General features: G+C 42.4%; 1 protein-coding gene across 5 annotated transcripts in view; it reads left to right on the forward strand.

Annotated features, from left to right (window-relative positions):
* The first annotated feature begins 354 nt into the window (after positions 1–354).
* Positions 355–12,016, forward strand: part of ksr1a (kinase suppressor of ras 1a) — a 51,258-nt gene continuing 39,596 nt past the window's right edge. For all 5 annotated transcript variants that reach the window (XR_002197017.3, XM_010868162.3, XM_010868164.4 and 2 more), the window contains exon 1: positions 355–809. Coding sequence is in view for 4 of the 5 variants with exons in the window: in XM_010868162.3 (XP_010866464.1) it covers positions 600–809 (210 nt within the window). In the remaining variant the exon portion in view is untranslated. The remainder of the gene's footprint in view (positions 810–12,016) is intronic.

Genomic DNA, 12,016 nt, shown 5'->3' on the forward strand with positions numbered 1-12,016 from the left:
AAAGCAGCAATTGTCAAGTTTACAGATTATTATGATTGTGTCCTAACATGACCGGGTGGTTCAAGCCAATGGATCTTAGCGTGTAATGTGTGCCAGGGACAGAGAGATAGAGGAAAGGAAAGATAAATAAGCAGGATCATTTGTTGGCCTTTATTTATTAAATAAAATATTTTTGTTGATCCTTTAACATATATATTTTTTACTTAGGACAATATAACTTACCGGAATTTAGCCCATAGGCCCCCAAAGCGGATGCCCAGCCATACTAAAGGACTTCATTTCCCAAACTGCAATGCGCCCTATGCTGTTTCCAACAGCTGATAGACTGTAAAAGCCTTTGCGAGAGCTGTCAGGGAGGGAGAGAGGAGTCTCTCGGCGGAACGGCCAGAATATACCAAACCGGGCATTGGTGGACTTCGGATTGCTTTGAACCAAGATATAGATATCGAGGACTCTTCATTAATCTATCAGAATTTTGCGCTTTTACTGATATTTTTTTTTTGACATTTGTTACGTGCAATAATATTGCGTCGCTTGTGCATGTGCATTTTAACATTTATAGTGCACCTACCCCTTAACGCATTGCCCAATGCCGAGGAATGGATAGTGTCTCTGATAAAGGTGGAAAGATGGTCGAGAGTGATGATCAGTCGGAGAGGGATAGTGGCGGTGGCGCAGCGATGGCCGCGCTACACCAATGCGAACTCATCCAGAACATGATTGAAATCTCCATCTCCAGTTTACAGGGGCTCCGGACCAAGTGCGCCGCGTCCAACGACCTCACACAGCAAGAGATACGTACTTTAGAGGTAATTAACTCTTTAAAAAGCATAAATACCGCGGTCCAAATTGCGGAGTCATGTAGCCTATGTACGCCTCTCTAGCTGCATCTCTTTGGTGGCTGTAAGCGAGGCGCCCCATCAGTTTCCTCCTATTTTGCACAATACACTGCAGTTTGCTGTATTGCGCGATGCATGATTATTTTAAAGAAGGCCAAATGTTCATTTTAAACATGCTGACTTGCCACATTACTGGCTACTTATAATACGACTATAAATAGACATTTTCACTGACGTTGATTTGGTTATTATTGTGACCTCTTTCTCTAGGTGAAATATTTCGCTGGAACCCCCGGACATTTTACAACAATGTATTGCGTGCTCAAATCAAACAGCCAAATTCCTCACGTCAACCTCATGTCTTCCTCTATTGTTTTATTCATGTTTTTCGTTACGATTTTGCGTTGTTTTACATCAGACAAGCCAAGTTTGGGGGCTAAAGGAAACAATAAATGAAATTGCAGTTAAAGGTTCCTATCCATATAAATTCCTAAATCGTACCTCTGAGCCAATAGGCATAGTTGTTGATAATGGCAGTGTACTTAGCCGTTAGTGTGTTCGGAGAATTGGCTGTGGGGCACAAATATGATTTCAGTCCTTTAGGGGATGACTTGAGTAGCGTGTGCAAACAATTCTCATCATCACCAAAGATGGGTGATGCCCTACATGCAGGGTAGGTCTCAAGGCCTGCTATACGTGTTCACTAGCCTTTTGTGCACATGGAAACCACTAGAGATATATAGTATTATTGTCTGTCTTGCGCTGTATTAACATTGTCCAGCACATAAATAAAATTAATAGAAGGGCCCCTCAGACCTCTAATGCTGGACGTCTGACTGGTTAATAAGCACACTGGTATTGTGATGCAACATTTTAACTGATAAGGCTCATGCAATGCAATTTCTTTTGTAATGTCAGTTGAGTTGGTTTAACAAATTCACAGCACAGATTAATGGGAATGCTTCCTGATTTAACTTCCTGCTTTCTGCAATGGGTATGTTTGCAATGGTTTCCAACTTTGCAATAAACCAAGGTTGAGGCTCATGCAATATAACACAGTCTGATATCCCATAACTCATCAGTATTCAACATTATTTTATTTATTTTTCAAACACTTCTTTGTGGAATCTTAACCTAATGTAGGCGACCAAGCCATATCATACTGTCAACATCTGAGCTGGTATCAGGTTATATCCTTTTGAGTGGTCATTGGACTGCAACATTTGTAATTGTAATTTATACATGCTTAACGACCAAGAAATGCCTCATGTAAGGAAGTAAAAGTCAGTGAGTGGATGACAAAATGCCCAGTCAACAGCAGGACTGTGTCTGCCACAATTCAAACCTTCAAATGTATTAGTGGTACAACTTCTAAAACTAAGAATGCTTACAGGTTAAGGAAACAATGGTAATGTTGTAGTTTCGGTGAACTGTCCCTTTAAGCGTTGCTTTTAGTCACAGTATTTCACAGGTACAAAAGCCCTAACCATTTGGGTTGAATCACCCCCATCTGTTTATATGAGGAGATTGTAGTGACAATTGGAACAGAGAGAGGGCTGTTTACCAGAGTCCCCCAGATCTGTCTTGGGCTCGGCCATGAAATCCTAACTGGCAGAAATCTGACATGCCTGTCTCAGCTTGACACTCCCATAGAGGTCCACAAGTGTTCCCATGAGTCCTCTGTACAACAGCAGAGTGGAAAATATCAATTGTCAATACAGCTAAATGGTCTAACGACTCAGTTAATTTGTGTGATGAATGAGAGAAGTGAATAGCAAGTGCAAGTGGTGCAAAACAGAGGTGTCTCTTCAAGAGACTTGAGCTTGAGCGCAATCAAGAGGGGCTTGATCTCACATTAGATTATCACTGAACGGGCATTATTATGCCACTCCATCCAGTCTTGTTTTTTACAGTGTGCCTAGCCAGTTAGAGGATAATGGTGCTTTGCTCTCCGAGTGGAGTACCGCAAGGTGGTGCTTCAGTTTTCACACACAAATTCCTGTCTGACATGTGACATCTCTCTCTTGTCAGTTCATTGTCATGTCTCCCTCTCATTGACTCTCTCTGGCTCCAAAGTAGAATGTCTCTTGCACTTTGACAGTAAACTACATTAGATGATATTTGCTCACAATCATCTCCTGCCAAACAACATCTAGGGACAAATCAAATTTGTTCAGGGAAAGTTACTCTAAAACAGATTGAACGGAGAATATAGTTTATATGTAATCTAGCTTAAAAGAGTAACATAAATTATATAATGTAATATTCATTACAGCCAAAACAACTAGTCTTCTGACTCCTCATTTAGATATGGATTAGGTAGTGTATCAGTACATTTACATTTGCAAATCTTTTGAATGAATACCTCACCATGTTATCTATGCAGATAATCCCCCTCTTAGCCTAATGGTCAGCAGATTCCCCATTATCTGTTTTGTCTTCTCATGGTATTGGAAAGAGTTTTGCTGTGCAGCTCATGGTGTGAGCTATTGTGGCTGTGTCTATATTTAGACGTCTTCTTCCTACGCATTTTCAGGCTTGGTTGTTAAATAAGAAAATCAAATGACGCGCAAAGAGGCTGTGCCGAGGGGGAAGAGCAGGGAGGGGCGGGGGGGGATCAAAGCCAATCAGCTGGGCTGCTTCTTATGACATGGCAACCGCCATGTCTGTCAGAGGCCTAAGAGGAGACCGACCAAGGAGAATACGGCAATCACCGGAGAAGAAACACAAGCAAATCATTGCAGCTTAATCCACACTCTCTGGCTCCTCTCTTTGTATTAGTAAACTGAACAGTCCTTTTCAGCAGTCAGATTGCATGGTGTGGTAGTCTCACCCCAGCAGGCAGCCTTTGAGCAGTTCTTTAACATATTCAGAATGCAGTGTTGCTGTGTGTCTGGTGATTCTGAGGTCTGCAGTATTTGTGTAATAGGACAGGAGAATTTGCATGACATGGCTTCTCAGAGTACAAGGGGTTCCTTTGCCTGGTTCACATCTAGCTTCCTTCCCATCCGTTTCTTTCTTTCTTTCTTACTTCCTTCCTTTTTTTCTTTCCTTCCTTGAAGGGAGCACCTAATATGACATTATTAGATTGGCTGGATCCTTATTTCCTGATGAATAAACAAACATTTCCACTGGATAACATTTTACATGGAGTCATAAACTTTACATAGTCAGACTTGAGCAGTCTTACTCATGTTGAATGAGGAACATGACTATTCCTCATTTAAGTGTTCTATAAATAGTATAAATGATATATAGCATGACTTCACAGTAATATATTTGCACCATTGTATTAATGTGTTTCTCAATAGAATTTAATGTAAGGTAAATTCACAATTTTTTCTGTTTCATGTTGTTTTAGTGAGTGGCAATTTAAATGTATTGCATGCAACACCAGCTTTTCCTCTCACTCTTAAGTTCTATGGGAATTGTCTAATGCATGTTTAATTTCAAATGTTTCTGAGGGGCAGAAGAAGCCCCCAGCCTGCCTCCATGATTTCTAACTGACTCATGTCAATTGCATAACCAAAAACACTAATCTATCATCCTGTAATTGATGGAATTGATGGGAAAACACTACAGTTGATTCAGGGCCTTGATGCCAGTACATTTCCTAAATTTGGCTGCTGGGTTGGATGTCTTGATGTACAGTATACAATGCGTTTGAGAGAGAAGATAATATGCGAAAAGCCTCTCAGGCACTCTAGTGTCAGGCATTTGAGAAATTGCTCCCAGAATAGAGCTGTTTTGCCAGTGACTGTTGTACAGTAGGTTGTTACACTGCAGCTCTTAGGAGTCAGGCAGAGACATAGCTCTCGTTCACTTCCACTAGTTCGACCATTCACCTACACTGTACGCACGTAACTGTACAGACTCAGAGTCCTCTCAAGGACTTAAGAAGTGTGCATTTGTGATCGCTGCCTAGCCTGCGTGTGTGTAACCTGGATGATCGTCCGTTTGGTCTGTTTGTTGACAGAGGCTGTGCTCTTTTATACATACGTGTTGTTGAGGACCCGGGGCTGATGCCGGGCCAGGCTGGGCAGGGACTAACCTTACACAACATAAGGACAGAGGATTAGTGGCAGCAGCCAGCCAGCCAGTCCCCAATCCCCTCCCCCTCCCTGTGGGGTCAGCCAGCCCCAATGATGACGAAGCAGGGGTCAGCGCAGTGGGCCATTGTCTCTGACAGTCGCCTATGGCGACGGGCGCCCAGCTCCTCTACAAAGCCCCTGTTCCTCCCTCTCTTCAACACGCGTCAATGTGCATCCCCTCCGTCCATCAGTTCACTATTGTGGGTGGGTGTGATTTGTTGCAATTCATTTTATTACCTGCTTAATATGTGGCATCACGTCACGGCTGTTTGTTAACATTTGGGCCCATTACAAAGGCTTTAATGTCCCATGGTCATTATCTCCCAGATCAGATCTGCGTGGCCGCCCTGAACTCAGTACACAGAGACCATGATGGGGGCCGCCCATATTTTATTAATGCTACCCTGGACAGCATGAGGCCAGCAGATAAGGACCAATGAAACTATAGCCAAAAGACAAAACACAAAAATGTCCCTTTGTTACATATGTACACACACACACACCAAGGAGCTATTGTTGGTTAATGTTAGCATTTAGAATATACAGTCTCTTGCAAAAATACTGAAACCCCTAACATGGAAATATTGAAACCCCTAACTATTAAACTGCATTATTTGAATAAAATATTGAATCGCAATTTATTTGACAAATATTGCAATTACGGTTAATTTGCGATTTTCAAACATATAAACAGCGTGGATAATCTCACTTAAAAATAGAGACCATAGTCTACATAATGTTTTATTAAACTGATTTAAAATCGAGATAATGTTCACTGTTTTTTCATTTTTTCTATAGGTCTATACCAATTTGAATGTGCGGCATCTGTCAAAACATTTAACTATTCGTTTAACTAGTCATTTAATGCAGTTTGTGCCGTTGCCATAGCTAGTTAGGCAACATTTCTTAACCCTTGTGGAATATTTTCTCCTAAAATAAGTATGTTTGTAGGCACCGACATTTATGAAGACACTTTTAATAACCGTGCTGTTATGTATGTGGGACAATATCTTGGTGCCTCTCGCTAGCTAGAAGCAGACGTCTTCGCTAGCAGTTGCAGTGTTAACTCAAACTAACATTGAAAATCCATCAGGGATTTTAACAAGATTAGTCCAGGTATTTAGGTAATTTTTTATTATGTAATAATTATTTGATTAATCGTGCAGCCCTAACTAATTCTCTTTATTTACTTTGTGTTTGATATTTGATATTTTATTTAGTACACTGCCCCTCTAGAATGATTATTGTAATGTTACATTGGTTTCATGTAATAAAAGTTAAACACTGAAATATGTTGCTTTACATAATATTCCACCCAATGTGTTGTGGAAGCTCACAGTTTACACAGATGAGAGAAGAATCCCTAATTAAGACACTGTTACAAGTGTATGGATGTCTCAGTGACATTTCAATAATCTGAAAGCTGCAACAAACCTCCCAGGCAAGTAAAGGATGACCCACCAAACTTTGAACTCAAAGCAAACTTAAAATATTTTCCAGAATGACAACCATATTGTACAGTAATGGATTTGGTGTGTCAGTGTTTTTAAAATAAAGAGTAAAATATCTGTAAGAGATTACATTTCTATTAGAATTCTAACCCCTTCCCTTTTTGTTTTAGTCTTAATTTATAATTGCTGACATTTCTATTTCTCCCATCAATCTATACACAATATACCCAATGACAAAACAAAAACACGTTTTAGTGCATGCCAGAGCAAAAACCAAGTCATGAAGTCCAAGGAACTCTCCGTAGACCTCAATGATGGTATGTAGACCTCAGAGAATTGTAACATATCTGGGGAAGGTAACAAAATTGTTAAAGCAATGAAAGGGCTCTTGCATTGTGAAATGGGAAAAGTTTGTAACAATCAAGACTTCCTTTAGCTGGCTGTCCAGACAAACTAAGTGATCAGGTAAAGGACCTTTGCCATGGAGTCGACCAACAACTAAATGGCTTCTCTAGCAGAGCTTCAGAGTTTCTCTGCAGCGAAGAAGCATCAGAAACAACAATATATGCAACACTCCATCAATCAGGCCTTTATGGTAAAGTGGCTAGACAGACACTCCTGAGTAAAAGGCATATGACATGCAGCCTGAAGGACTCTGGGAGCCTGAGGGAAAAAGATGCTCTGGTCTGATGAGACCAAAATGTGAACTATTAGTTCTGAATGCCAAGCACTACATCTGGTGGTACTGCTCATAGCCTGAATACCATACCCATGGGGTGCATGGTATTGGGAGCATCACGCTGTGGGGATGCTTCTCAATGAATATGACTGGGAGACTGGTCAGAATTAAGGGAATGTATCAGCAGAGACAAAATACAGAGGTCCTTCAATAAAACCCAAATTAGAGCGCACATGACATTAGACTGGGGCGAAGGTTAATCTTTCAGCACATCAACGACCTGAAGCACACACCCAAGACAATGCTGGAGTGGCATCAGGACAAATCTAAATATCCTTCAGTGGCCCAGGCAAACCCCGGACATAAACCCCATTGAACATCTGTGTGGAGACATGAAGGTCGCAGTTCACCGTTGACCCTCCCCATCAAATTTGGCAGAGCTTGAGAGGATCTACTAGGCACAATAAGAGAAACTCCCCAAATCCAGGTGTGCAAAGCTGGCAGGAGCATACCCAAAATTCTAAGCTGCTGTGATTGCTGCAAAAGGTGCTTCTACAAATTCTTGAATAAAGCGTCTGAATACTTTTATTTTCAATAAATTGGCACCCATTTCCAAATGTGTTTTTGCTTTATCATTATTGGGTATTGTGTGCAGATTGCTGGCAAAACCTGTTTAGTTTCATTTATAAATCATGTCAACTGTGGAATATATTGTACTTCAATAAATCCAAAGTCACAAATTTTGCAAATTATAAATGACCAAAAACATTTCTAAATGATTTGCACCTTTCTTTTCAGTACTTTGTGCACAATTACCTTCCATATTTTATTGTTAGCAATAAGCATGAGATAAATATTCTGCATACGCAACATTCTTTCAATGACAAATTCACCCCTAGTGTACATGGCCAACTTATTTATTCTACCATAGCACCCAGTTCCAAACCATGTGCCAATGCCATTTAAACTTTCAGTTAAGTCTTTTTTTCTGGGTACCCTTCTAAACCAATTGGCATGGAGGTGGCGACAAATTGTAGATTTGCAGACAAGGTGAGGCCAAGATGCAACCAAGTTTTATTTCTTAGGGACTTTTGACTATGACAACTATGTTTTTTAAAAGGAAAAGCATTTCACTTAATTACTGTATTGATATGAAACAAAATCTTATGTTTCTTAGCATAAGATATAGCTCATCAAATGTTTTATTTCATATAGCAATTTCTGTTCATCTTTAAACGGTGCCAATTATTTTTGTCACTGTACTTCAATACACTTACACAACATTTGCTCCCAGTTTTGCTCATAAAAACTGAGCAATGATCATGCTCTGGTTTTCAAATGTGAAGACAAAAGCCAACACACAATACCAGATGGTGATAGTAAAGTTTGTGTGGGTGTTACTATAGGACATTTATTATTTATAATATATGTGAAGCAACACGTCTACAGATTCAGTTCTGAGAGGACCAGAGATGATGACTGTACAGGTGATAATCTAAACTGCCAGGAATCGTGTAAATCAGCACAAGCTTTCTATTATCATGGATGTCTCCGGTTGACAAATTGGCTATCACCTCTTCATGGTTATGCAAGTCTTTTGTAATTATCTTGCAGAGAGGCAATACTGTCATTGGCAAAGACATCAAAGTAAAGCTGTGTCTTCCAACATTTGTACAAGGTTGTTGCTTTTGCTGAAACTTGAGGGAATAAGTCAACCAGTAGGACTTTGTCCTCTGTGTCAGATTCCACTGTGTTCTGGGGTATCTCTTTCTGCTCGCTGCTGACTGTTAGTGTTGGCTGTCGCTGATTTCCTCACAGGCTAGCGTGTTTCCATGGCGTTATCTTTGTTTTCAGACCAACAGGTGGTATCTGAGACTAGTCCGGCTCTTCCATGAGGTCCCTCCTCCATCTACCACAAAGCTGTTATGAACGGATCATCAGAGGAATGACAGGAGACTGTCTGTTAATCAGACTCCTCCGTTATCAAGCCAACTGAGTTTACACATCCTGTCAATAAGCGGCTATAAATTCAAGTCTATAGAACGGTACTCCAGCCTTTGTGTTGGATAAACGATAGGATTATTTGAACAGATATTCCATGAAAATGCGTACTGCCTCCAGGTCTGTGTTTTATGTCTAAGGGAAAATCCCACTAAAGAAATGCCGCTGACGACTGGAGTTAGGTTACTAGGTAACCTGACGTCATCCTTGCACTAGTGTATTGTTTACTGTGCTGCCTGCGTGATCCCCATGTACCTGTATGTGTGTCTGCACGTGCATGTAGGCCTGCTTGTGTGTGGTTCTTGCGACAGGCGTCTCTGGTTCACAACTACCCTTACATCACGTTCCCCTTTAAGACTGCTGGATACTGCTTCTGCAGTAGGGAAGGAAACCATCCATTTTGCTGTCACTAAGTAGGCCTACCACATGTTAGACAGTTGTTAAACTTGTAGTTAAACTGAGGCATGCCCTCTCCCTCCCTCTCTCCCTTTCTCCAACACTCTCTCTCTCTCCCTTTCTAATTAATGCAGAAGCATTTCTGCTCTGTGGGTATATATCTGGAGCTTTTAAAGTAAAGCTGACATCCTGTCTTTCAACAACAGAAAAGAACAGATTCAATGAAGAGAAGTTTGCTGGCTCTCCTGTACACTCACACCACAACCCCTTCTCATTGGTAAACTTCAAAGCTCAAATGCTTGTACCTAAGCAGTGGTCAAACTCCAGACAAATTGTGTCAGTCTGCAGTTGTAATCAATACGAATACACTAGAACTAGGGCTCACTTTATTAGCCCAGTCTGTACTCAATTTACAACAGTGTCTTACTGTCTTTACTGGTCAGAGTGCTATTGAGGCTTCAGTTTTGTCACATAAGATCCGGCTTCCCATTGATATCTGGCCATCTGTCTCTTCTCCTTTGTGTAGCTGGGTTTGTTTGCTTTAAGATCATATCAAGTTGTCAACTAGTCAGCTTTCTTGGCACACCTTTTTTCAGTTAATTTAATTACCTAATAGACTGTGCTTCTTTCCCAGTCACATGACCTGGGGAAGAATGGAAATGAAGCACATGTAGGAGTGCAATCTATAGACTCAGTAAAATTAGCACTTGTCGGAGTGGTCTGCAGAGAAACGCTTGGTCCTGGGTGAGGTGTTAATATGTGCCTCTGCCACCCCTGCACCTGATCGGACCCTTCTGCAGGTCCTTCTTCAGACATAAACACACACACACACTCTCTCTCTCTCTCTCTCAAGCTCTCTCACTCATGCTTACTAACTCTTCTTGTACTCTCTCATCCGCCTGCAGTGAATAGGCCTTTGTTAACTGCCACTGCAGAGCCAAGCTGCCTCTAACATCCCAAGGCCACACTTTCTGTTGCTGACCGTGTTTCTGTGTACTGTGTGGAAAACCTACAAGTGTGGATGTCTGTGAGAATGATTGAATGGGCTGAGAAAAGGCATGCTTTGCTCGTTTTTGCTCCAGCACTTAAGAGGTGACTGGTGAGTAGAGTGCTACCTGGCAGTGTGCTTCTCGTGTCATGGCCGCACGCCATGGCGCCGCTTTCAGCTCAAGGCAGCCTCCTGTAACGGACACTCCCAGGTGCAGCGAGAGTAAAGGAGAACACTACAGAGCGCTGCACTGAGAAGGCCAGGCCAAGCCTGTTAACTAATACCACAGTGCTGTGAGAGTTACTCAAAGGACCACTGTGTGTGCTAGTGGCCTGGGAAGGCTTGGGGTGGAGCCTGCTTGTCTTCTTGATGTTGCTCTTGTTGAATAAGCATGTAGTGGTAGTACAGACATCCTTTGGATAACCTCTGATATATTTTGTTTCACAGACTGCTGGGTGATGATCTTGACATGACACATGGCCATTTCTTGCCTGCCTGTTTGTTTTTTCCTCTCTTCGTTATGTCTTTTGCAGGGCTTGTGATGTCGCCACGTCACCCAGTGTAGTAGGAATCAGTGGATGGGGACTGGGCATGTCTCAGTTGTCAGTATAGGAGATATGTCTCTTAGGGCCTGTTTGCATTATGAGAGAGAGAATAAAACGTGAAACAGACTGATACTAATCATTTCCATAGTGTTTGAATTGGCACGGGATTTTCGTGACATATCACGCAGGACTGTGGCTGTGAGTCGTGGGGAAATCCAACGATATGCGGGTACAGAAACTTGATGCCATTCATATACAGTTTTCTTCACCCTTGCAAAACTCCAGGGGTTGGGTGGGGGGGCTCTATCCCAATTGTGGCGCCTTACCTCGGGAAGATGTCATCTCGAGTTATTGAAAGCTGCAAGTTTGCGCGACAGAATAATCTGACGTCTCTAAAAGTAGCGTAACATGAAGAAGCCCGTAGTGGTCTGTAGGGGACTGAGCCTTTCATTCTGTAGACATAGGGAGAGGGATGAGTGTTTTAGTGGTTAGTAGATGGGGGGGGGGGGGGGGGTCCATGTGTATTTTTAAGGGGGAAGTGGAATTCCCATCCCTGAGCCTAGATGCCAGGGACTGTCTCTCTCTCCACTCATTACAGTGCTGATTTAGAAGACCCTGGCCGTGGTGGGTGTGTGCTGGCGTCCATGTGTGAAAAGGATGACTGGCTTAATGGCCAACAGCCGCTTGGCAACAGGTCGTGTTGTGCGTCAGCGAGCTGCTGCCCTGGGCATCTCAGCGGGTGAGCCCTCCTCCCTGCGTCATCAGCAGCTACCACAACACAATGGTGCCCTACCTGTTCTCAGGGAGGGAGGGAGGGAGGGAGGGAGAGGGGGCGAGGTACAGGGAGAGGGGGCGAGGTACAGGGAGAGGGGGAGAGATGCAGGGAAGGGGAGAGATGGAGAAAAGAACTGGAGGAGAGATGTTGATAGACTGAGAGAGACAAGTCGTAGAGGGTTGTGAGGCAGGGAGCCTTGCCCCTAGTCGCCGGTCAGCCTGTTGTTGTCCAGCCTGCCATTCTGCAGAGCA

This window comes from Esox lucius, chromosome 7 (assembly GCF_011004845.1).
Source record: "Esox lucius isolate fEsoLuc1 chromosome 7, fEsoLuc1.pri, whole genome shotgun sequence".
Lineage (NCBI taxonomy): Eukaryota > Metazoa > Chordata > Actinopteri > Esociformes > Esocidae > Esox > Esox lucius.